Raw genomic sequence first — 27,104 nt, 5'->3', positions numbered from 1 at the left:
TCCCTTTGGCAAGCCTCTTATCTCCAAAAATGTTTACATTATGAATTGTAGCAGTAGCAAAATTACAGTGAGGAGTAGCAATAAAAACAATTTTATGGTTGGGTGTCACCACAACATGAGGAACTGTATTAAAGGGTTGCAGCCTTAGGAAGGTCAAGAACCACTGCCCTAGAGGCATCTCTAATGAGTCTGTGGTTGAGAGAAATCTGGACAGGAACTCCAGGCAGGAACCGTGGAGGAACGCTGCTTGTTGAATGCTCTGGCTCATTCAAAGGCTTGTGTTTATACAGCCCAGAACCATCTGCCATGGTGCGGGGTCCTCCTGCATTCAGTAATGCTACGGTCAAACAAATGAGGCTTATCCTAAGTACCGCCATTTTGTTTTCAGACTCCATTTTGGTCACAAGGTGAAATGAAGTTCAGATTCCCAGACTCTAAGGGGAACTCTCCCTTTGGCTAGCCAATTTCCTCATTCTTTTTCCATACCACTAAGCACAATGATTTGTTCCTAACCATGAACAAATGGTTCTGACTGTCACTTGGCACAGATGTTTGTGGACCTTGGGCTTTAAAACTCCATAACATTCTGGCGTGAGGACTCAGTTCAGCTCCTGAGTCTGTTCTGAGTCTGTTCTGTGGCCCTGACTGACCAGTAGCAGCCGGAGTACAATATTTATTAAGACGAATGTTTGAAGATGCAGCCAGCTCCTGAGTCTGTGCTGTTGTCCCTGATGGGTCAGTTTTTGCTCCATAAGTAAAATAAAGATCTTGCTTTGCTGGAGTCTTGTGATGTCTTGGATTTCTTTTGGATTTTCAGATGCCAACAGTAACAATCAAGACCTTTCAGAATAGGTATGCTCACAGGCCAGTCTGATCTGGATAATTCATCAAAACTTTCCTTTCACATGACTGTGTCAACTTAGCAACTAAAGCCAACTAGGATATTTTGAACTGGCTGGTAGATTCATTCATTCATTCATTCATTCACTAATCCTTTTAAAATGTACTGAGTTCCTAGAAGCTGGACACAAACAGTGTACTAAGCAACATGGTTGAAGGATTTGCAGGGAACATTAAGAGGAACACCAAAACAGATCGCTTGTTAGTAACGAGTTCGTTAGAACAGCTATCAACACAATGGACAGACAGACAGTAGCATGGTAGAGGCTCTGAGGAGAGTTCAGGGTTCCAGTACCAGAGGCAGACAGTAAGGCAAGGGCTTCCTGTAGAGGACTCAGAACCCACAAGGGAGAAATAGGGGTCTTTATACTTTTTTGAGGATGCAGAGATTTCAGAGACATGAGCCTGGCTGTCCCCAAATCCCAAGGCTAGTGTATTAGGGTATTATATATATATATATATATATATATATATATATATATATATATATATATAATAGATATGGAATTAATTGGGATGACTTACAGGCTGCAGTCCAACTAACCTAGCATCGTTGGGCAGCTGTGAATGGAACGAGTCTAGTAGCTGCTCAGTACCACAAGGCTGAGTGTCTCAGCTGGTCTGCTCTATAAGCTGGAATCCTGAAGAAGTAGGGAGTCCAATGGATGTGTGGGCAAAGGGAGTGCAAGCAGACAAAGATGAACAAATCCTCCTTCCTCCATTATCCTTTTATAGGCCTCCAGCAGAAGGTGTGGCCCAGACTGAAGGTGTGTGCTGATCCCGAATAAGAGCGTGTGTCATCCCACCTCAAGATCTGCATCAAAAGCAGCAAGGTCTTCCAGTCTCAAGATCCAGATGGAAGGCATGTTGTCTTCCTCCCTCAAGATGGGGATCACAGGTGCCCCCCCCCCCAATTTCTGGAGTGTAGTTCATTCTAGACACAATCAAGTTGACAACTGAGAAAAGCCATAGCCATCACAGCTAGTTTATTCCTTCCTTCCTTCCTTCCTTCCTTCCTTCCTTCCTTCCTTCCTTCCTTCCTCCCTCCCTCCCTCCCTCCCTTCTTTCTCTTTCTTTCTTTCTTTCTTTCTTTCTTTCTTTCTTTCTTTCTTTCTTTCTTTCTTTCTTTCTTTCTTTCTTTCTTTCTTTCTTTCTTTCTTAGAAGTGACAGGAGACCCTGGAACTTAAGCCAGCGACTTCACTCTACATGGAAAGCCCCCAACCTCAAAGGTTGTTGCTATGCCCTTTTCTCATCAAGATTTCTCAGTTCAAGGCCGGATGGAAGCATCACACGCCTTTAATCCCAGCACTTGGCAGGTAAAGGCAAGAGGACCTCTGAGCTTGAGACCAGCCTGGTGTACAGAGTGAGTTCCAGGACAGCTAGGGTTACACAGCCTGTTGCCTAAAACGCTGTATGGAACCCACCCCCGCCCAAAGATGTCTCAATTCGAATACTAGCCTTGGGACTTAGGGACATCCAGGCCTGTGTCTAGATTCCCAGGGAGGTACTCACACTTGTAGCTGTCTCAGATGGGGATTATAAACAACAAGGCTCATCAGGAGTATGACAGGGCCCTCAGACACCCACGGTTCATCCCTCCCGCCCCCATCCATGGAAGAGGGCAAATGTTTGCATCGTGCAGCAAGTTGAAGAACAGAACCAGGCCTGAACCCAGCAATGCAGGAGATCAGCTTCAAGATATCCACTTTCTTCTCTAAGATAACACAGAGTGCCTCCATTGCCATCCCACTACCCATGCTCCTGACCACTCCCCGTGCAGTTTCTTCATCCACTCAAAAGATGGTGTCGGGTGTGGGGAGCCTGGCTCAGTTACAACTTTAAATAGGCTGGTACCATAGAAACAATCCTTAGGTGGCAATTTTAAGGCTGATATATTTAAAGTCTAGCACATGTACTTTTTCTTAGGACGGTGGTGACATTATGCCGTGGCACAGGTCCCGTTCCTATTCTGAAGTCTGTTACAAAAATAGACACGATGTACTGAACTTGGCAGGATTGGAAACCCAGATGGGCTGAGATCAGCAAACCTGGTTTCCCTTAAAATGCTCTGCGCACGGTTTGTCTCTCAGGAGGCCCTGCGCTACAGAGAGCTGGCTTGCCTGATGAGATCTGCAAAGCCAGGACTCTTGGAGGCACCCATGGTGTGGCGGAGGGGTTGGAGACACAGCTCAGCACTTAGAGCAGCACTTCTTTCTCTTGCCCAGGACCTGGGTTCAGTTACCAGCACCCACACAGTGGCTTACAACTGTCTGGAAGTCCAGTTCCAGAGGCAGCTCCAGTGCCCTCTTCTGCCTCCCTGAGCACCAGGCACGCATGCAGGTCCGCAGACATGCACATGGACAAAACAGCCATGCATATAAAAATAAAAATATTTAGAAAAAGTCTTAAAGCACACAGGTGTGCTGGGGAAGTAGCTTGATGGGTAAAAGCTTGCCTTCAAAGCCTGAGGACCTAAGCTAGGTGTGGTGGCGCACACCTTAAGTCCCAGCGATTGGGAGACAGGCAGGCAGATCTCTGAGTTGGAAGCCAACCTGGTCTACAGAGTGGGCTGAAGGCAGGCACATTTAATCTCAGCCCTGGGTAGGCAGAGATAGTGGAATCTTTCAGGCTTGCTTATCAGCCGATCTAGCCTCCTGGGCCAGTTCCAGGCCAGCTAGAGAACCTAGCTCAACAACTAGTGGGCAGTACCAAAGGAACGACCTCTGCCTACTCAGTGTGTTTCTTACAATGAGCGTGTCTGAGGGGATGCCCTGTGTCTGTCTGCCTTCCCCTCTATAAGTGACTCTCCCCTCCCCCCTCTGTGTATTCTTCTATCTCTTCACGGAGGGAGGACTCCAGGTAAACTGAAGCAGAAGACTGCAGGCTCATTTTGAGAAATTGCCAGGGCTGGAGAGATGGCTCAGTGGTTAAGAGCACTGACTGCTCTTCCAGAGGTCCTCAGTTCGATTCCCAGCGACCACATGATGGCTCACAATCATCTTGTAATGGGATCTAATGCCTTCTTCTGGTGTGTCTAAAGACAGCTACAGTATACTCATATACATCAAATAAATATATTTTTTTTTTTTTTGGTTTTTCGAGACAGGGTTTCTCTGTGTAGCCCTGGCTGTCCTGGCACTCACTTTGTAGACCAGGCTGGCCTCGAACTCAGAAATCCGCCTGCCTCTGCCTCCCAAGTGCTGGGATTAAAGGCATGCGTCAAATAAATAAATTAAAAAAAAAAAGAAAAAAAAATTTAAAAAAAGAAAAAGAAAAATTACCAGTCACTGCTGAAACATCTGTTCAGGGAAGCCTGGACACTATGGGAAGCCTGATTATCTTAGGCCGCCATGTGGTAAGGAAGCTCTGCTATGAGTGTAGAGACCACCTACTAGGTATTCAGGAAGCCTCCGGGCACTCTGGCTAAGAATGAGGAAACTTCTGGAAGGCAAGACTGTCAGTGTCTGCCATTGGAGCTTTACTCAAAACCAAAGGTGCCACAAAGATAGCTCTCTGCACACAGCCCAGCGGGAGGCACGGGGAAGATCTGAATGTTTTCTGCTGCCCAGCCATGAGCCTCCTGTGCCCCTAGGAGTGTTCATCCTTGGAGACAGGGGCTCCTTTTTGGATACATATAGGAAGGGGTTTTTGATGTTGTCTCCTGGCTGGCTTAGAGCTTGCTAAGGTTTGGCATCAATTCACAGAGATCCCCTGCCTCTGCCTCCTGAGTGCTGGGATCAAATATGTGAGCCAAAGATGTGGTGGTTTGTACGCGCTCAGCCCAGGGAGTGGCACTATTAGAAGGTGTGGCCCTGTTGGAATAGGTGTGGCCCTGTTGGAGGAGGTGTAGCCTTGTTGGAGTGGGTATGGCCCTGTTGGAGTAAATGTGGCCTTGTTGGAGGAGTGGTCCTGATGGAGTAGGTATGGCCCTGTTGGAGGAGGTGTGGCTCTGTTGGAGTAGGTGTGGCCTTTCTGGAGTAGGTGTGTCACACTGTGGACACACTGTGGTTGTTTTTTTGGTTTTTTTGTTGGTTTTTTTTTTTTTTTTTTTCGAGACAGGGTTTCTCTGTATAGCCCTGGCTGTCCTGGAACTCACTTTGTAGACCAGGCTGGCCTCGAACTCAGAAATCCGCCTGCCTCTGCCTCCCGAGTGCTGGGATTAAAGGCGTGCGCCACCACGCCCCGGCTGGACATGGGTTTTAAGATCCTCACCCTGGTTGCCTGGAAGCCAGTCTTCTGCTAGCAGCCTTCAGATGAAGATGTAGAACTCTCAGCTCCTCCTGCACCATGCCTGCATGGATGCTGCCATGTTCCTGCCTTGATGATAATGGACTGAACCTCTGAACCTGTAAACCAGCCCCAATTAAATGTTCTTTATAAGACTTGCCATGGTCATGGTCTCTGTTCACAGCAGTAAAACCCTAACCAAGACAGACAGGTTAGTATTGTGTGTTATATGGTGTGTGTGTGTGTGTGTGTGTGTGTGTGTGTGTGTGTGTGATGCATGCACAGATGTGTGGGTGCAAATGACCATGTGCATGCGTACTCTCCATATTATTGCCTTGAGGTAAGTTCTCATTGAACCTGAAGTTCACTCTGTCAGTGGGACTGGCTAGCCACCAAGTTCTCAAGATCCATGTGTCACTGCCACCACCTCAGGGTTGGGACTACAGGCACATACATACACGCCCAGATTTGTGAGGGCCAGGGATTCAAACTCAGGTCCTGGAGATTACAGAGCAGGCCTCTTACTCATCGTACTAGTCAGGGTTCTCTAGAGGAGTGGAGTCAACAGGATGAATAGATACAGCAAACGAACTGATTAAGTCAGCTTATGTTACAATAATATCAACCACTGTCTCACATCTGAGACCGGACAACCCAGCAGTTGCCCATTCCCTGGGCTGGTACCTACCTCCACCATCTCATCTGCTTCCAATACTCTGGAAGGCTCCTGGAAAGCTGCTGGTCAGTGCACAATGGAAGCCCAGGCTCCAGTTCTGATGTCAGTCAACCCGGCAGTGTCAGGGAGGCCATAAGAGCAGAAGGCAGATGATTTTCATTTCCTTATCTCTCTTCATTGAGATGGCTGCCAGAGGTACCATCCACAATTAAGGTTGGTCTTCCCATGTCAATCAAGGCAACCAGGACAGTTCTGCAGGGGAGGGTCGATACTCTAGTTTGTGGCAAGTTAAAATTAACCATTGGATCTCCCTAGTCATCTGTGCAGTAGCCCAGGAAGGGTTGGTGTGTATGCTGGGGGCAGGACCTGATGCATGCTAGGTAAGTACTCTATCACTGAGCCCCAAGAATCAAAAATATCAGCTCAAGAATGAATATATATAAATACACACACACACACACATTAAACTTGAGATTGGAGCTCCACTATGTAGTCCAGGCTGGTCTCAAATTCAGAGATCCATCTGTCTCTGCCCACCTGCATGCTAGGATTAAAGTCATGAATCAACAGTCCAGGTTTGTCTTGCCTTTTGAGATAGAACTCACCATGTAGCCAAGGCTGGCCTTGAACTTTCGATCTTCCTGCCTGTATTAGGACTGCAGATGTGTGTCATACCCAGCTTTGAGAGTTTTGTTTAATTTTTAAATTTATTTTTTCTCTCCCTCCCTCCTCTCCCTCCACCCTCTGTGCTGTATTCGTTCATGTGTGTGCATGCACTAGTGTATGTGTGTGTGTGTGTGTGTGTGAGAGAGAGAGAGAGAGAGAGAGAGAGAGAGAGAGAGAGAGAATGGAGATGTCAGAAGTCAACTTGAAGGAGTTAGTTATTGGTTCTCTTCCACCAAGTGGGTTCCTGGGATGAACATCACCCTGCTTTGTGGCAAGTGTCTCTTGTGAGGTGCTTGTCTCCAAGCCAAAGTGCAGCCATCTGCAAGAGAGCAGCTGTGTCTGCTCACACGATCACCATACTCAGGCTTGTTGACCGTGGACTTTCCCTCAGAGTGGGAAGTTACTGGGCCCTCCCAAGCATTGTCTGAGATCTTGTCCTAACTGTACTTGGCCCAGAGCCCCAAGGAGGGGCTGGATAAAGGCAGGAAAGACTAAGGGAAGTTTACTATCCATACGTGTGTGAGGACTTCCCACTGTCTGCTCCGAGGCACTCACACGGCTGCCAGCAGTCCCTCCCCCATGCTTCTTATGTTTTGGTTCCCAGGGTGAACTGTGGTGGGATCCTGGTTTGTCAGGATTGGGGGGGGGGACACTGTTCACACCTCCCCCAGGAAGGAATCTTACCCACAGACCCCCTCTCACCAGCTTTCAAAAACGGAAATTACTAAGTTCTCCAGAGGAGCTGACGGGCACAGGCTGTCAACAATAACAGAAGCAGTTGATTAAAAACTCTGTAACCATGGGCAGGTACACAGCCACTGCTGTGACCCCTCCTGCAACTGGATGTCAGGCGCACGGGTGTGAACCTTGAGGAGGATGCACGGAAGCTCTATTACTTCTAACGTATTCCAGCTTTCCATGGATCCCAGGGATCGAACCCTCCCTGGCCTTTGTACTTTGAATCTCCTCTCCATGACTTAACAATGCCTCATACAGTAGAACACTGTGGAAAACATACTCTCGTGTATGAAGGATGAGTTTGGAACCTCTGCACCCATGTAAAGCCATGTGTGGCTGTGTGTATCCCACACATGCCCGAGCCCACAAACACATACACAGAATTAAACATTAAAAAGATTGAAAAAAATTCAAGACAGGGTTTCAAATTGTCTAGCCTGGCTTTCACTAGGGTACACCGTGCTTGGCTCACCTGACCAGAAGCAGGCCAAGCAGTCAACAGTTTTCTCAGGTATTAGTCACACTTGGCTGATCCTGTAAATGCCCAGCAGAGGCTGCAGGGGCAGGCTCCATGGATGTGTGTGCCAGGAGTGCCTGGTATCAGCAGGGCAGGGGTCGTGTGGAAGGAGGCACACCAGGCAAACTGAGGATGTCACAGAATGAACAGAAAACTCTCAGAAGCCACAGGTAAAGGTGCTTGTTGCTGAGTCTGACTACCTCAATTCAGTCCCTGGCCCTACACGTGGTGAAGACTCCCACAAGCTGTCTTCTGACCTCTACACGTAGTATGTAGTACATGTGTGCCAACACACCTCAGAGGCCTGGCTACCTCTCACTAGTTGGAAGAAGAGTCAGACGCTGCGGCACAGGAACATCGGCCCTGTCACCCTTGATCGTTGTTAGTAATCGCCTGAGGCTGAGTGTAGAGGCACCTGGGAGATCGCCTGACCAGAGCTCTGGATGTCTGCAGGGACTTTTTCAGACACACTCAGGCGAGCTAAAAGAAAGAGACTAGCCCTGCATGTGGGCAGCAGCATCCCACAGCTGGGGGTCAGACTCAAGAGGAAGGGCAACCAATTGAGTCCTGGGACTCCCTTTCTAGCTTCACTGCCAACTGTGACTTGAAGTCTGTTGCATGCGTCCTGCCATGATGGGAACTATGGGCCAACATAAATCTGCTGTTGCTTACGTCAGGTATGGGAGCAACACAAAATCAGCCTGCCTCTAAAATCTATACCCCCAGGACTCTGCAAGCCATGGCCTCCCTAAGCCTCATGGCTGCTCCCAGGAAGCCAGGCAAAGCTTCTGAGCTCTTATGAAGTTGTTCTTGGTCCAGCTGGTTACAGAGCATCTAGGGACCACCCAGCAGGCCCGGGGCTAAAAGAAAATGGGTCTTTGGTGTTTCCAGAGAGATCGCCTGGTACATTTTCCCTCAGAGAAGTGTCTATAAGGTCTGCAAGAAAAACCATGTAAGAAGGGAGCCCCAGCCCACACCCTCCAGAGGGCAGAGCCAGCCTCAGGCCACATGCTTCAGAGGGGCTGGTGGATATGATCTGTCAAGTCGGCTTGCTTCATCTCCAAAGAAACCTGGCTGTCTGACCCGCTAGTCCTTGTTGTCATTCATCCTCATGGAGAGAATTACCCATGTGCACACAAACTTTACCCCCCAGTGATCCTTCTGGACTCTGCCTGTGAGCCCAGCGGTGGCTGCAGCAGCAGTGTCGCCATGTTCTACAGCATCACCAGTTCCCACTTGTGAGGAAGAGAAGAAACCTACTCACTCGTGTGAAGTAAGGCACAGACAGCAGCCTGTCTACTTTATTCAAATAATTAATTTCTTTTCTCTGTGAAACTGAGTAGGACTAGAGCAAGGAGAGCCCATATATTAAACTCTTAAATAGATCCTTTGAGTTCAACGTTCAGTCAAGGAGAGGCACGGGTCTCGGGTCTTGTCCCAGGAGATGAGGTCACCAAGGGGTCTGTCCATTAGGGAAGATAGCAAATTCAATTCTTTAAAAAAAAAGTTCCCAAGGAGAGAAAAATTAGAAAATCTCCAAGTTTCTGAAGCGGAAGTAGTCTCTCCCTCCTCAGTGCTGTCCTGGAGCGGAGGTTCCAAGCCCGCCTCGGCCGAGATATACGAATGCTCCAACCCGGCAGGCCCCGCCCGGCGTGACTGAGAGCAAGCCATGTGCTTGGGTTAGTCCAGCTTCCGTGTGCAGGTCTGAGCCCTGCGGGGACTGAGAAGGGGGAGGTGGTGTCAGCGCCGCAACGCTGGAATAGAGTTTCTGCTTGTTTATTTTATTTGTTTTTTTGAGTCAAGGTCTTGCTGAATAACACTGGCTGTACTAGAACTCCATATGTAGACCAGGCTGGCCTAGAATTCACAGAGATCTGGCCCACTCTGCCTCCTAAGTGATAAGATTAAAGGTATACATGGTCACATGGGACCTAGTTTATTTTTAGTGTGTCTGTGCACATGTGGGTGCAGGTGTGCAGTACACACATGTACGTACACACACACACACACACACACACACACACACACACACACACACCAGATGGCCAGGGAGAATCTATATTTAAAACTGGCTCTTGGGTTCTCATCTACATTTTAACCTGGCCTCAAAGATCCTCTTCTCTGAGGGCTGTTGAGGCTACAGAGTGAGTTCAAGGCCACAGTGGGCAGGCTCTGTGAGGTCCCATCTTCCCATCTCAATGTAAAAGAGGGCAGAATACAGCTCCTCGGTAGATCTCCTGCCTGCATGAACCAGGCCTGAGCATTGCTGCATGAAGTCTTGGCTTCAACAGCCCCAACCCTTCAGAAAGTGATGTGTTTGATACAGTGAGTTTCAGAGAAAAGAGGTATTGATACACCCATTCCGGGCCAATCCACACAGGGCTGGCTGGTGAACCCTGTATGTGGCATCTCATCTAAAGGCCAATCAGGTTAGCACTGGCTGTAGGCTGGTCTGGGATCCGAACAGAATGGCAGGAGGTGAGGGAAGCAGTCAGGGGGTGGGGTTCTCTTCCGTACTCTTTTCTCTGGAGTGAAGCCATCAGCACAGCCACCAAGGGAGTCCTGACAGTCACAGAGTCTGGACATCCCAGATCAAAATCCCTTTCCCGACCTCTCAGTGAAATAGGCACCTAAAGTCACTCTGACAGTGCCGAGGCCGCACAAAGGACTGAAGGAAGCCAGCCTCCCGCTGTGTGACACAGAAGGCTATGGAGCTCTCTGCAGGGATGGAGCTGTGGGCCTCTTGTCTCTTTCGTGCAGAGCAGCATTTGGCCTGACACCTCCCTCATACACTCTTAGAGGAGCCCAACAATGACTACGGAGAACACTGGCTGCCCTGAGCTAAGGCTGAGGCTGTTTATCTGGGTGGATACAACAGGCTGTACCATGTATCTGTGAGGCTTAGGATCGCTATCTCCATGGTCCTCCAGCTCCTTCCCAGCAGGAGAAAACCTCCTTTTGCTTTGGTCTAGCATTGATTCCCTATTAACCCCCTCCCCCACCAATCCAGAGCCCAGAGTAAGCCTCCATTCTATAAATAGCTTCCTAGCCTGTCACCATGGAAACGAGATGGGGCTGGGTCTGTCCACCTTAGTGGACATATCCGAGAGAGAGAGAGGGTTTAAAGGACGGGTACCTCAGCCAGGGCTGGCAGGCTCTGTGGCGAGGCGGGGAAAGCTCACCTGGAAATCACGAACTTCCTAGGTGTGGGGAGGTGCTGTTCTGGTTCACCTGCAGGGAGACGGGAAGACCAAGTGGTGGGTGACTGGGTTCACTTTTCCCTTCTAAGGAGGCACTGTGCTCAAGACAGGCGACAGTAGCTGTGTCCCTAGGAGCTCCTAGGTGACAGGGGCCATATTTTGTTTGTACCCATCTGTTCCACACTCCCAGGCCCCACCCTCAGTGCCAGCCCGGTCCTTAAAAGCTGTGATCTAAGAGAACACGTTTGGTGTTTTTGTTTTTGTTTTGGTCCCCACATAGGACATCCAGAACTCATGGGAAGGAAGCATCTGAGCTGGGTAGCTCGGCACATCAGTAAATACAATGTGCTCGTCCAACAGGGTCAGCGCCTCATCCAGCAGACAGGGGACTCCCAGGACAGCAGGGCATGCCACAGAAGCACAATCAGCACAAACATGTACACAGTGAGCCAAAAGCCGCTGTCCCTGAACTGCGACACTGATAACCTGACCATTAAAATGCCGACTTCCATAGGCTGGTCCCATGCTTTGTTTTTCTAAAATGAATGCTCAGCTGAAGTGCTTGGCATGCAAGCCTGAGGATCTGAGTTCAGACCCCAGCACCAACCACCTAGACAAGGGGCACACAGCTGGGAAGGTGGAGGCAGGAGGATGCCTGGGGCTTGCTGGCCTGCTGGTGCAGCCCAATCGGTGAACCCCAGATTCACTGTGAGACTCTGCCTCACAATAGAAGGTAGAGATCAAGAAAGATGCCTGATGTTTGCACCTCGCACGTGAACATGTAATCACATGTACACACATGCACTACCATACATGCTAAAACAAACAGGCACGCGAGGTGACTCGTCTCAGGACCATCCCACCATTTGAAGGGCAGCCTCTCAGCCCCCAGAGGAGCATCATGTTAGCAGAGTAAAGCCCATGCTGTCAGATGGTGAAGCTCTGCTAATCCTGACATTGCACTGATGGACCCTCAGGGGTACCTCAGGATGGTGGGCCCAGCTGTGGGGAACTGAGGGAAACCTGGCTCTGGCTTGTGGCCACTTGGCCACACGCCCTGTGATCCTGCGGCTCTAGAAAAGTGTGTCTGGGGATTGTGCTTGGTAACTGTCCCCTTAAGTGGATGGGGTTCAAGTTAGAAACATCAAGTCCTCACAGACTCCAGGCACCTTCCAGCCAGAGGACAGGGGGCTCAAGAAAAAGACTGCTGAGATTGACTGTGGCTGGATGAGTCACTTACGGACACTCCTGACCCAGTACTACCTAGGCTTATGACAGGGAAGTGTCATCCGCTGCCCTGCCCATCCATCCATCCACCCACCCATCCATCCATCCATCCATCCACCCACCCATCCATCATCCATCCATCCATCCATCCATCCATCCATCCATCCATCCATGCATCCATCCATGCATCCACCTATCTATCCATCTACCCATCCATCCATCCATCCACCCACCCACCCATTCATTATCCATCCATCCAGGGCAACGTGGTGTAGCTATGGACCAATTCTGAGCTGGGGCCCAGCCAGGGAAACAAAAAGCAGAACCCCACTTTGACTTTCTAACCTGAAAATATCCTTTCAGATTGGCTGGCGTTTTATAGTCTCCTTTCAAGACCTAGGAAAGAATATAAGTGTCACTGTGGGGGAAGTGGCAGGGAGTAAAATCCAGGTCATCACTGACACATCTATCCAACCACCCATACATATGTCCCTCCACCCATACATCTGTCCCTCCACCATCCGTCTGTCTCTCCATCCACCTGTCAGGTACACATTTCTTGTCCCCACCCCTCCCCTCCATTCATCTATGTATCCTATCAACCCACCCATCTACCCATCATTCCATATAGTCATCACAAATCCATCAGTCTGTCCATCTATCTATCACCCATCTGTCCACCCATCCACCCATCCATCTATCTGTCCATCTTCCTTCAGCAACATTTACTGAGTGCCTCCTATTTTCTACATACACGGGACAGTGTTAATCAGGGGACTGGAGTTCTTGTTCCCTTGTAGCCTCTATTCCCAACAGGGGCGCAGATGATTTGCAGGTAACAGTGCTCATGAACCACACCACAGGCTTGTGAAGCCATGGGATGTGGCAGGAAGGCAGTGAGGCAGAGGGGTGTAGTTGGGAGTGACCCTGGGTTTCTGCAACCACATAAGGGATGAGACCCGAAGTACGAGTAAAACCAGCCAGCTTAGTCAGAGAAGAGAAAGTACTCAGGCAGAGGGTAAGACTGAAGCCTTGAGGGTGTGGACGGTGCCCTGACTGTGGCCTAGCTCCTGTGACACAGCCACCTGCGGCTTGCAGCCACAGTAACCAACCACACTGGAACAATCTCATGAGTGCAACTCTTATCACAGAGCTACCGAGGCCCAGGGCTCACGACGGTGAGACAGACGGCCTGCAGCACTCAAGCACCCATGCCTAACCACTGGCTCCCACATGGCATTTTCTTGGAGGTGTCCCTTTGCCATGGGGACTGAACACCGTGGAGATCAAGACAGGGGGCCCTTGCCAAGGCCAGAAACTCACAATTGATCTGATTGATCCAACAGCAGCATCCACTAGGATTCCTATTCTGTATAAAAGAAACTGACTTTTCTTGGGAGCTTTAGACCCGACCCCATGGCACACACACACAACTGCATTCACACACATGGAAAAAAAGGGCTGTGGATGCTTCTGGATGCCCAGGGCTGGCTTTCTGTTACTGTGAGGGCTCTAGACTATTGTTACTTGGGATGGAACCCAGAGCCTCGGGCATGCTGGGTAAGGACTCCACCAGCAGACCGCACCTAGACTCTTATTTTTAATTGACATAAGTCAGCTGCTCAAACCACTCAAGGGGCTGGGTGACTCCAAGCAGACTTGACTGTGACCTAGTGACCTGTTCTTGCAACATGCCTGTGCTAGAGCCACCTACTTCCCCTGAACCATCTCCACCATAGAGAACAGGGAATTCAACAGCTCCCAGTCTGAGAAATCAACATGACAACTGAGGGAACAATAGTGTGTCCACTCTTTCTTTACGTGCGTTTGCTTGCAAGACTCGAAGGGACACACACATCCACACACACACCCAGAGCCAGGGAGACAGCAGAAAGGAAAGGGTAAACAGGACTACACGTGAACACGAGTAGCCAGGGAAACAGGAAATGCAGTGAAGTAAGACTGGAGGCAAAAACAGATCTGCTCTGAGAGGAACAGGGCGAGGGGACACCTGTGGGCCTTGAGCTTCCTTTTGGCCAAGCCAAAGGGGAAACCCTGCATCTGTGCATTATTTCCATCAGGCAGAACACACGATGGTCAGGAGCCTGAGGCTGGAGTCCCCCTCCTGCCGGAGCCTTTGCTCACTCTCCTGTGTGCGCACACAACTGCTCACACTCTCCAATGTGTGCACACTCACCCGGTGTGTGTTGTTGATAACAATGGGGTCGGGGTTCCCGTAGTTGGGCGGATTCGCATATGGGTCATAGCCAAGCCGGGCCAGCATGGGGGCAATCTGAGCCATATCCCTCACCACATCTCTAGGGATGTGGCCAGTCCACTTGGAGAGAGCTTCCAAGTTCACCGGTTTGATGACCTGGTCCGTGGACCGCTCAATCCTGCGGAGAGAGGACAAGTCTTGTCAGGTTGGGGGACACTCCCTGCTCAGAGGCTATGGGGCAGCAGGATGGGTGGGCACCCCTGTGCCCTTCCCCATCAGCTATGAGGGCACTGTCAGGGAGCTGTGACTCATGGAAGCTGCATGTATGAAGAAGCGGAGCTGTGGTCAGGAGCCATGTGCTCTAGTGATGCAGTTCACATGTATGTGTATGCATGTGTGTTCGCATGATGTATACGTGTGTACATGCCCGTGTACATGTGTGCACACATGTATTGCATGTGTGCACATGCCTGTGTGTGCACCTGCCTGTGTGAACATGTATGAGTGCATGTGTATACACGTGTACATATGCCCCTGTGTGCATACGTGCACATGTCTTTCACGAGTATTCACAAAGCCTCCAGGTGTGGATGTCCTCCATCACTTCTCCACTTTGCTTTTTGGCCGTCTCACTAACTTCATTGTGCCCGGTTAGGCTGGCCAGGGACCCTCCAGGATCTGCCTTCTGCCCCTTTGGACTCACGAGACAAGCCCTGGCAACCACGTGTGGGTGACTTTTATGTGGGTGCTGGATCTGCTGAACTCAGCCGCCACATTTGCACGGTGAGCGGCAAGCATGTTACAGCCACTAAGCCATCCCCTAGCTCCTCTTTTATTTGTGGTTTTTTAATTTGTTTATTTATTTTTAGTGTGTGTGTGTGTATGTGTGTGTGTGTGTGTGTGTGCGTCTGATGTACAAGGTCTGGGTAGGTCCATGGTGCATGTGTGGAGGTCAGAGGTCAACCTGGTGGAGTCGCTTCTCTCGTTCTGCTTTTATGTAGGTTCTGGGTATTAAACTCAGTTTCTAGGCTTGTACTACAAGCCCCTTTACTTACTGAGCCATACTGCTAGCCCTGCCTGTGCTTCCTTAAAAATAACTTGTCCTATCTACAATTAACATGGGCAGCTTGGCCTTGGAAAAAAAAAAAAAAACATCAAATCCTACTGTGGAGGCTGAAGGTCCAGGGGATGCCAGCTTCCCGTAGGTGCCTGGCCTTCTGTCTGCAACACGCGATTCCTGAGTATTATCTGTGCTCTTCAACAGCACAAGACGGACAGCTACAGGGGAGGAGAGACCCGATTCCCAACTCTTTCCCAATCAAACAGAAGGATGCTGAAGCTCAGAGAGGCACAGACACTTGCCTAAGGTAGCACAGCTCAGGAAGGGCAGACTTGACCTGCCGCCTGGGGCCTGGGAGGAGCTGTGGGGCCCCACTCACTTGGACAAGGAGACGCCCCCAGGCTTGCCAATGAGGTCCTCGTGGTGCAGGACTGTGTCACTCCAGGCGATGCCCAAGAAGTCCAGGATGCGTTTGAGTGAGCGCCGGGGGTGCAGCACCAACTGCTCGTAGTACACGGGCAGGCACTTGTCCCTGCCCACCTCCATGCACTGTGCGTACATCACCTCGATGGCCTTGTTCCACTTGGTGAGGCAGTCTCGGTAGCTGCTGAGGTCAAAGCCGGCGATGGTGACCTTGCGCGTGATCATGGAGTGCACGGACGCCCGGCCGTCACGCACCATTAGCAGGAATTTGGAGTTGGGGAACAGGCGTGCCAGGTAGACGGATGACTTCAGTGTGAAGGGGTCCTTGTTACACAGCACGCGGGCTGGCTCTCCGTGCTTGGCGATCACCTCCAGAATGAAGGCCTGCATGGCCGCATCCAGCACCTCATCTGTCACACCTGCCTCATCCAGCCGCAGCTTCTCACGGCCAGACTTGGTCCAGGCCTGCCGCATGGCCAGCACACGAGGGATGATGCGCGTCTCCTCCCCACAGCGCACCTCCGGGTGTGCGTCCAACATGGCGCGCATGAGCGTGGTGCCGCTGCGTGGCACGCCGCCCACGAAGATGAGTGGCATGGCCTTGCCGTAGCGGTATTCCACGTGGTCGGCGCCGAGCATCACCAGTTCCTCCTGCTCCGGCCGCATCCTCCGTGGGTTCCGTGTGCCCCCGAGCACCGCCCGGCACTCCAGTACTTGCTGCCCAAGCTGCACAGCGAGCACCAGGGCCAGAGCACAGCCGGCGGCCAGCAGCACCTTACGCACCGACAGGCGCATGCCCAGCCAGGGTCGCAGGCCCAGCCAGGGGGCCCGCCTCATGGACGGGTCAGCAGGCCCACCTGGTATGCATCTGTGGAGAGAGGGGCGGTGTCAGCAGGCCCATAGGGACACAAACAGGATGCTGGGTTGGTGCTTCTCCCCTCCCCCCAGGGGACCACGGTGGCCTCAGAGCCTCAGGTGGACAGCAAGATTCAACCCTCTCACCACTATGGCTGTGTGGGATCTTGGTGAGCTGGAGTTCTGTATCAGTGATTGAGTTGGCTATCTGATGACAGAGGGCAGTGACGGTGGTTATTATTAAAATGTTAGAAACACCAGCACAGGCCTGTAAGCAAGCTACTTGGGAAGCCGAGGCAGGAAGATTTCAAGTTTAAGCCTGTGTGTATTTAAACAAACAAACAAATCGGGGTGGGTGCAGGGAACCATGGAGTGAGCCTGGCTTTGCTGCCTTGAGAGGCGTGTGTCATATTCAGGCCACTCTGATTTCCTCTGACAGGAGTATTGGTCTCAGACATTAATCTTATGTGCCCTGTACAGCTTACATCATTGTATCCCGGCAACTACAACTGTATTGATCCTGGCAATTTCCACTATATTCTGCTTCTGATAGGGGTATACAAAGTCTGATAGCACTTGATAAAAAAATCGTCACAGCCTGAGTCTGGCTGTGTCTCCTCCAACCCAAGCTGGGCTTAATTTCTCACTAGCCATATCAGGCAACCATGGTCTGGTCTGGAAGTGCAGGTGCTTCCAGCTGGGGATGTAGCTCAGTGGGTGGAGTGCCTGCCCAGCATGTGCAAAGCCCTGGGTTTGACCCCCAGGTCCATATAAAACAGGCATGGTGCCTAATGGTTATAACATCTGGCATGTGGGAGGTGAAGGCAAAAAGATCAAGAGTTTGAGACCAGCCTGAAATACAGGAGGTCCTGTCTTGGAAAAAGCAAGCAAGCACATGGGAATAGCCCACAGGCCTGCCTGTTCCCTGCAGCACGGACAGGGGACTGTGTTCTCAGCTCCTTGCCCGAACTCGCTCATTACTGCTCAGTTAATAATGATGGGATGAGTGTCTGAATGACCAGGACCTGGCACAGAGGAGGGAATGAGGCTAGGAGAGATGCCCACAGTTACCCAACAAGAAAGCAGCCAAGCCAGGATCCAGACTGGGCTGCCTCTGTGCCCCACATCAGGGGTGGTCTCCTTTAGTACTAGCCCCAATCCCCCCATCATAGCAGGGCATGTCTGTCCTCCCCTCCACCTGCACTTGGGACTTGTTGGCACTCAAGTCCATGCACCAAGCCCAGGTGAGAGAGGAGACAAGCAGCCAAGACAGTGGCCTCCACAGTCCAGGTCCTCGTGAACAAGTGGGGAACTCACAGGGGACATGCTTAGTGTTATAATGAGCTGGCTGCTGCTGGAAGGACCCAGAGGGGAGGAAATGTTGTCCCAGCTGGGAGCTAGCGCAGCAGGATCCGATCACAGCAGGGTGCTGGGGAGGAGTGGAGAGAGGGCTACTGGGCTGCAGGGAAGGGAAGAAGGGAATAAGGATGGAGCAAAGGCCCAGGCCAGGCCCATAGCCATTCCAGGGCACCTGCTCGGCTCCAGGACCAGGCGGCTGGGGACTGCTTGGATCAGGAAAGGTAACAACCCCCCCCCCTCCCAAGGCCTTGCTGACTAGAGATTAGAAACCCAGCAGTACTTCTTCAGACAGGGGTTTCCTATGAAAAGTAGAGCCAGCTACTCTCAGCCTCTGCCTGGATTTCTGGAGGGCAGTACAGACCATGGGGGGATGCTGTGTGTTCTCTGCCTTGCCCCCAGGGTCTCTGAGCCTGAATCTTCTGCTTTATTCCTCTTGGCCTCTTGCTGGAATCAGCTGGGTGGTTCCAGATTTACCCTGGGCTATCACTTCTAACTCTGCCAGCATTGTGGGCTCACACCGGGAGGTGACAGGTCCTCTGAGAAGGGCAGCAAAGGCTTGCTGCAACTGAGCCCCTCGCTGAGATCTAAATGGCAGACAGCACTCACAGGCAGCAGGTGGGAAAGGGTGTTCCTGGTAGACAGAGCTGTCACCGGGAAAACCCCAGGAGATAGAACCCTGTGTGATCAAGGGATCTTAGCACCACATGAAGGTCTGGCAAGCTGAGAAGAGACAGGACATCAGATTTTACCCATGAGGCTTGACAGAAATCATCAAGAGAGCAGGTTTAGAGCTTGCCACCAAAGGGGCATGGCAAGTGAGAAATGGATAGACCCCTTGAGAAAGCAGTCTCGAGCCTGGAGGCCAACGTGTCAAGACCAGGAGGGCTACGGCCAGGGCTCCTGGTGGATGCTATCTCTGGGTGGTTTCCATCTCTGCCACAGATCATCTGGGGCAGTCCATTGGGCTTAACGGGCTACATGGTTGAGAAGTACCTGCCAGGCAGATAACTCTTGCCCAAGGCCAGCAAGCTAGCTGAGCATCAGACCATAGTGGGGCCTCTTCCAGGAGAGAAACTGCTTGCCTCTTTCTGCTAATGCTGGGGCTGCTCTCTGCTTCAATTTTGGGGCTGTGATGGGCAAAACCAATTCCAAGACATGTTTAGGGGACAGAGCAGGCTGCCGAGGTCACAGTCACTTGGATATGGAAGGATGCCTTCTTGCGCTTCATAAAGCTCGCCCCGTGGACCTGAGATGCAGACTCTGCCACTTGCAGCGACTGCTGTGCCAAGACACAAATCTGGAAACCGCCAAGCACACTCTAGCTAGAATGAGACCCACTGCCCTTTGGGGTGAAAAGGGGCTGTGGTGGGGAGGGGGGATGCTTTAACCATAGGCTGCTTTCAGAATGGCGGTGTACAGTGCACATGTGTATGCACGTGAGTGTGCACTCAAGTGTGAGCGCACATGCATGTGTGCACCTATGGCTGGTGACTGACACAGTGACCCTAGAAGGAAAAGGAAACACAGGACAGGAAAAGGTTATAGAATGGCCAGTTTGTCCCCCCCCCCCCCATTATGTCCTTCATGTGTTTCAGAATCTAAAGTCTGGCAAGCATCCTGCCTGCGTGTCATGCTTTTATAATTCTAGAATGCTCAGAGCTGCACAGCCAGGGTCAAAGCCACGCTTTTCCAGAAGAAAATGGCTCCTCTTAGGCAGGTGGGACGAGCCAGGGGGGCAGCCTGAGGAGTCACTGCTGTCCTAGCAGTGAAGGCAGCAGGCACACGTTCTGTAGAACTGGGTTCAAATCCCACCTCTGCAGCTTGCTGGCTCTCAGTGTAGAGAAGGGCTTTTTTCCTCCAGCCAAGGGGAGCAGGAATAATGGCAATCACTTCCAACGACGACCATGTGAAGATTAGACAGTGCCTGCAGGAGGCACTCAGCAGGCCCTGCCCAGGCTGCACTAGAACCCACAGTCCACCTGCAGTGTCCTGTGTGTTCGTATTTCTGGTGTGTACCAGCCTCTGTGCAGAAAGTTCACCCGCTCGCCCACCCGCCCACCCAATGCTGGAGACGGGGAACATGAAGCATGAAGGGGCTGTGACAGAGCAGCAGGGTCTCTGCATAGACTCACCTCCCCTGGGCGCCCTCATTTCCAAGCACCAGTCCTCGAGCCTGGTCACCACGGCTTCCTGCCCTGACAGTCCTGTGGAGCAATGGAGATGCTGTGTCAGAGGCAGAGGGGCTTCTCGGCTCCTCAAGGCACCAGAAAATGGCCTTTAGGGGAGACTTTTGCTACTATGGGGAGTCTCTGCCAGCCTCTGCCCTCTTCTCGGTTCTGGGCATCAGGAAAAGAAAACGATACAACAGCATGTCTGTCACTACCCAGGGAATGCCAGACATGGCTACCCAGGCTGGGCACTGTGAGCTCCAAAAGGGTACCATGTACCTAGGTGTGGCATTCCCTGTAGTCAGATAACGCCTGGCTTCCAACACACAACCAGTGCCTATGTCTTGAAGCTTCACTGAGAAGAGAGGACCTTTCTAACCAGCTAACACAAGAACTAACTTAATCTGTTTCCCATCTCAGTCTGTGAGCATTCACAACTCAGCTCCAAACACCATGCTTCAGGTTCAGGCTGTATCCCCACAGACCTAACATGCCAAGAGGACACTCACAGCCTGGGAGGGGCCCAGGGAAGGCAGGCTTCACAGACACACATGCACCATCTCACAGTCTATGTCCCTCCTTGGTCCTGTTTCCGGTCCTGGGGTACGGATGGCACAGGGCGTGGCTCTAGGGATGGGAGAGTCCTTGACCTTTGAGACCAGAGTCTCAGTTGCCCTGGTCTGTACACAGGGGCTGCTGGGAGGCTTCAGTCTAGAAAGAAGGACCTGGAACACCAGCAGTGACTGCCATTTGTGTCACAGCAGGAAGGGGCAAGGAGTGACCACCTGCATCTCAGTCTTCCATCTCCAGAGAATTCTCTCACACCTCGCCTTTATCATTTCGTTTGTTTGTTTGTTGGAAGGTTTTCTTTTTCTTTCTGTTTCCTGGAAACGCAGCCCTGCTAACACGGTAAGGCTCAGCTGGAGAAGCGATCTCACCTTGCTTCCACCCCACCAGGCGCTCAGGCCCAGGCCTCCTATGCATGGTGGCTGACCTCCCCAGGAAGAAACCAAGCAATCCAGACAGGGCATTGGAAGCTTCCAGAGAACCTGGAGGCAGCCTGGACGCCCCCAGGGGCCTTGAAATGCTAAGTGTTCCCAGGTCTGCCAACCCCATGGCTGGCACCAATCACTCTCCAAAGAACACAGGCTCACTGAGACCCACAGACCCATTGATGGGCCTTCCACCTCAGAGCAGGCATCCGATGTACCACCACAGGGGTCGAGGAGAGGTTTAAATTCAGCCAAACTGAGTAAAGTGAAAAGTTCACTTTGCTTTGTTTTGGTCATATGCCAGAGGTTCAGAAACCACTGGAGTCAGTGGGGAGTACCATACTGGATAGCCCTGACCTAGACAGTACCCTGTGGCCTCTGGAATGTGGTGTGCTGTGTGCACACCCTGACCTAGATAGCGGCCTCTGTGGCTCCTGGACCGCGGGTGCTGTGTGTACTCAGCTCCTGCAGGTTCTATGTACACAGGCTCACCTGAGCTTGGAGGGAAAACTGCCTGGGTGTTGACTTGTGTGGACTTCATGTTTGTTTTATCTGGACAGTAGCATGGGACAACTAACTGTTCCCACTGCATTTACTGAGGTACAAATCAATTAGAGGTGGTTTACAGCACACAGAGGTGGGCCAGCAAGAAGGCTCAGCGGGTAAATGCTCTTGCCGCACAAGCCCGACTCGAGTTCAAATCCCGGGACCCGCAGAGACGTGGGGAGAACTGACCCCACAGAGTGGTTTTCTGATCTCCATACTCAGACCACGGTGGAAGCTGAACACTAAGACCTTTCCTGTCAGCGGAGGAGGAGGTGGAGGAGATGGAGGAGAAGCATGTGTGGTTTTTGTGCTTCCCTCCAAAGAAGGGAGAGAACTCTGCAGGCGTAGCAGCCTCAGAAACTGTCAGTACACCACAAACCCCAAAGCAGCAGCCACAAGAGCAGTCATAGACTGTCAGCCTCTATTCTGGAACCTTCTGCTCAGAGCTCGAGCAGCACAGGACAGTGAGAGGCAGGGGTGTGGTCCACAGCTCTCCTTTCTTACAGGAGGATCACAAGTCAGCACATCCTCCCATCAGCCCTGTGCTTGCACAGGGGGCTCCGCCCTCTAGGGGCCAGCTAGGTTCATGAGGATGCAGAACAAGTATAACTGTGCCTAGGGGCAGAATCACTAATAAGGTGGGCCAACTGGCGCCCATTCGGCTGCTCCCTGCAGAGTCCTGGTGGTCTGGGACATTTTCTAAAGCAGCTTAGGACCCTATAGCTCACACTATTTCCCTGTAATGAGGCATTGACTGATTATCAGGCTTTCCACATGTGGGCCAGGCACAGAAAGGGTGTAGACCGCCTGCATCCAGACCCAGCTGTGTGGCTTTGGCCTGCCACTGCCTAATCTCCCTGAGATCCTCTGAGAAATGGGGCTGCCTGCACCTCTGGGCTTCATCACACTCAACTTCAAAAGGCCATGGGGACTCCTGGAGCCTGAGGAGGGACTGTCAGTGAATCTGTGCAGGGATATCTGCCCGGAGCAAGTGTTGCCCAGCAGGTACCATGAAGTGGGTTTGTCCCATTTAGAGGAAGAGGTTGTGTCTCTGCAAGTGACGTAATGAGCCGAGACCACACAGCTAAGGAAACAGAAAAGTCAGCTTTGTCCTTCAGTGCTGCTGTCCCCGCGCCCCACCCTGGTGTCATACAGCTCTCAAAATGAACCATTAGGGGCTGGGGGCCTCATGCCAGCTCTCAGCTCAATCCCTGGCTGCTCAGGAGCCGTGGGAAGGGAAGAGGGCAGCAAAGGCAGAGGGATCTGACAGAACCACTTATTGAGCACCTACTGTGCGCCTGCATCACTCACACTAGTAGGCTTCGGTGAGAGCAGAAGACAAAGGAGGAGCACCAGGTTATCCTCAGCTACACAGTGAGCTCAAGGCCAGCCTGGGCTACATAAGAGACACAGTGCTGGAGCCAAGGACAGAGAGAAACAGCCAGTTTGAGGAGGAACAGACACCCACGGTGAACAGAAGCAAGTGACATTTTGGCTCAAATCCATCGCTCTGTACTTTCTAAGCTGGTGTTTCCCTACGCTCAAGAGATCAAGAGGCTCCCAAGAAAACGAGGAGCTGTGAGCATAGGGAGGCGGCAGTAGCTGAGGCTACACCTGTAAAGTGGTCCTGGATGGGGGCCCAGGGGCCCTGTGCACAAACCCAGACCTTTGTGTGATCCTGCACCCAGGGAAGCAGCTCCCAACTGCCCTCTGCCAGGCAGCAACGCCATTGCACCCTGCACAACCCTACTCTCCCATGAATGGCTGGGGAAGGCGACTCTAGGTATCAGAGACCACCGACTCACTGCACTAGGGAGCTGACGAGAAGTGACAGGATGGAAAACAGTTTAGGTCTTGGCTGCTGCTAAACTTGGGGAACATGCAGGGAGACATGGACGGGGGGGAGGGGGGGCAGGCAGGGCAGTATGGGGGAGGTGCAGGCAGGAAGGCATGGGGGAAGACATGCAGGGAGGCATAGGGGAGGACATGCAGGGAGGCATGGGAGAGGACATGCAGGGAGGCATAGAGGAGGACATGCAGGGTGGCATGGGAGAGAACATGCAGGGAAGCATGGGGGAGGACATGCAGGAAGGCATGGGGAGGACATGTGGGGTGGCATGGGAGAAGACAGACAGGGAAGCATGGGGGAGGACATGCAGGAAGGCATGGGGAGGACATGTGGGGTGGCATGGGAGAAGACAGACAGGGAGGCATGGGAGAGGACAGACAGGGAGGCATGGGGGAGGACATGCAGGGGGCATGGGGGAGGATATTCAGGGAGGCATGGGAAAGGACATGCAGGGAGGCATGGGGAAGGACATGCAGGGAGGCATGGGGAAGGACATGCAGGGAAGCATAAGGGAGGACAGCATAGGGGAGGGCAGGTGGCACTAAGGGCTTCAGAGTCATTGTCCCCCTCTACTGTCATTTTTTGTCTCTGTTTGACTCTCCTTTATGAGTCAATGACCTACAGAGGTGAAGCATACAATGTCACACAACTGGAGACCAGGAGGAAACCCCCTAGCCCTCTCTTCAGAGCCCAGAGTCTTGCCCCGACTTCATCTGGAATTTTTACCTAGAGTGAAGAAGGCAGGACCCCAATGGCATCTCTTCCTGCCCTTCAGAGGCCCAGGCCCTCTGAGGTCCACACTGGGAGTGGGGAACAGCAAGCCTTATTCCCTCAGGGTCTCCCCACTCCAAGGCTAGGTGTCCTGGGTTGGTCTGGGCCAGCTATGTAATGAACACAGGTGTGTGGGATGAAGCAGGTCCCACTGACAAGGCTGGCATGCAGTCTTCACTCAATACATGTCAACATTTAAATTAGGACCACAGCCACCCACGGCACCCTGTGCATCAAGACCTCAGGGACTTGGGAATCACAATGGCTTCCTGACCTTCACACCCCACCCCCAGCTTCTGGGTGTAGCCTCGAGACTTTACAAGTTGCTTCACTGAAGGCCTCTAAAGGTCAGGAGTGCTCTGAGAAACCAACATCTCTGCCTTAACATAGGTACCACATGTGGCCAAAGGTACTGTGTTTCCCTTGGATACTTCACAGCACCATGTGGCAAGCTGGCCAGGGCTTATGGCTTGTTGTGCGGGCAGGCACTCATGACTAAATACCAACAGGACAATGCAATATGGGGCAAATCCACAGGGCAAGACCAAAGTGTGTCTGGTTCTCAGAAAGCCCAATAGGAGGACTTGGGTGGCCTGCTTTGGCCAGAAAGAGAAAACATGCAGAATTCCAGGACCTGATGTTTGATCCTTCATAAAACTCACAGACACACATGGAGCACTGCTTCCTGTTGATAACCCAGCAAGGTCTAAGCGACCCACGCACACCTGGAGGTTGGTTGGCTGGGTTTACTCTGTTGTCTTTGAGATGGGGACTTGTGGTGGCCTTGTGCTCCAGATTCCTCCTCACAGGGATCTTGGGTGTGTACTGCTTTGTCTGATGGTATATAACTTGTACATACATTTTGAATCTAACTTGGGCCTTGCAGACAGAACCAGTACCACTTTTTACTAAGGCACTGACAGGTCCCAGGTAGGTCTGAAGCTAGTGGCTCTTAAATTCTTTGCACTGTTCAATGCAGACTGCCAGGGACAGTCTGCCCAGTGCCCAGCTTAGCTCCTATTAGCTCAGCCTGGGCCTGTGGCAATGTTTCACTCTGGGCCTCTGGGCTGAGAGGCCCCAAGGCCTCTGTCCAGGGCAGCACAAACAGGAAAGGGCCAGGATGACCTTGCAGGAGCCCAGCTTCCTGCAACCACATAGCCTCCTACACAGGATCCTGTCCCCACTCAGCAGGAAGCTGGGGGTGGAGGCAGAGCACTGGTGTGGAGTCTGTACACCTGGCCGTGACCCATCTTTGCTGACTGCAAGCAATGTGGGACACACATACACACACGTGTTCAAGAATATACTCTCGCATGTCATGTGTGCACACACACTCACCTGCATGTGTGTATGACACACACTCAGCACACTCTGGCACACACACACACTCTGTCTCTGTCTCTCTGTCTCTCTCTCTGTCTCACACACACACACACACACACACACACACACACACACACACACACACACACTTCCTCTCTGGAACACACCACTCAGAACAGCTTCCTTGAACTCACCCTTGTGCTAACTTCCATCCAGCTTTAGAACGTGCTGACAGAGCAAGCACTCACAAGATTTCTCTCTGCAACCTAGCCCGGCCTCTAATTGCAGCAATCCTCCTGCCTCAGCTTCCCAAGCGCTGACATTACGATGTGTGATTATGTGTGACTCCTGACATATCCTGTTTCATCTCTGGAAAGTGAACTCAAACATCAATGAGCATCCCTGGGGCCTGCCCTCAAACAGCGGCACAAATGCAGTGGTGGTCACAGGGGTCAGCCTGCCCACCAGTAGCCATGGTGACAGCTCCTCACATCCCTCCTGTGCCTGTGGTGGTAAGGGTGTACAAGCTGACCACAGCCACGTATACAAACGTGTGCACACACACTGTGCAGGAAACTGCACTAAAATCACCGTCACCATCGCTATGAAACATTCACTGTCTTCAGGTAGAGGGAGCTGGGATGGGAGTCTCACTCAGTAACCCAGACTGGCCTAGAACCTAAAACTGCCTGTTTCCAAGTATGGGATGACTGGTATGTGCCACAGTACCTGGGTCATTTAGCCGTGGCTTACTAAAGTCGACAGTAAAGTGTGCGGAATCATGACAGGCAGCCTCTGCCTGAGTCCATCCAGAGGGGTCAAGTATGAGGTATGGTGGTACAAGCCTGAGATGCCAGCACTCCCAGGGTTGAGAATCAAAAATTAGAGGTCAGCCTGTACTGCACAGTAATTTTAACTCCAGCCTGGATGTCATAAAACCCTGCCTAAAAAAGAAAGAAAAAATTTTACATTTCTGCCATATACCACGTGGTCAGCATGAGGCTCTTCTGTGCTTGTCACAACACATCCTGTGTGAACCCGAGCACATATGGCTGACTCAGAAGACACAGCGCGACCCAGGGTTTGACTTTCAGCAAGGGCTGCCTCCCAGCCCACTCTTTTTGAAATGCCACTTAGGTCACACACCCTGCATTCAAGTGTGTGCTTCCTGTGGGCTGGCCATGGGGGACGTGACATCAGGTCTTACAATTGTGGTGCTTTGTGTCCCAAGTCAGGCAGACAGTTTTCTGTGACTGGCTCGTACTAGTGGTGGGACTCTGAGCCAGCAGGTCACATTTGGGGAGTGCATCTGAAGATGGCAGCTGCTCTGAAGGCGGTGCAGAGGTCAGGCTGTGGCAATGACGGCCACTGTGAGTATTATACTGGAG

The 27,104-nt window shown here is 51.8% G+C and overlaps 1 protein-coding gene across 2 annotated transcripts in view; it reads right to left on the bottom strand.

The window, feature by feature from the left end:
- Positions 1–8,994: 8,994 nt before the first annotated feature.
- The window catches only part of Tpst2 (tyrosylprotein sulfotransferase 2), a 38,338-nt gene continuing 20,228 nt past the window's right edge, over positions 8,995–27,104 (bottom strand). For both annotated transcript variants that reach the window (XM_021162365.2, XM_021162366.3), the window contains exons 2-7: positions 20,200–20,271; positions 15,810–16,721; positions 14,350–14,548; positions 12,498–12,548; positions 10,908–10,956; positions 8,995–9,445 (exon numbers count right to left, since the gene is read on the bottom strand). In XM_021162365.2, the coding sequence (XP_021018024.1) occupies positions 10,915–10,956; positions 12,498–12,548; positions 14,350–14,548; positions 15,810–16,690 (1,173 nt within the window). In that variant the 5' untranslated portion in view covers positions 16,691–16,721; positions 20,200–20,271 and the 3' untranslated portion in view covers positions 8,995–9,445; positions 10,908–10,914. The remainder of the gene's footprint in view (positions 9,446–10,907; positions 10,957–12,497; positions 12,549–14,349; positions 14,549–15,809; positions 16,722–20,199; positions 20,272–27,104) is intronic.

The sequence above is a fragment of the Mus caroli genome, unplaced genomic scaffold, assembly GCF_978045245.1.
Source record: "Mus caroli unplaced genomic scaffold, Mus_caroli_1 scaffold_4, whole genome shotgun sequence".
Taxonomy (NCBI): Eukaryota; Metazoa; Chordata; class Mammalia; order Rodentia; family Muridae; genus Mus; species Mus caroli.
This window is presented reverse-complemented; position numbering and strand designations above follow the sequence as displayed.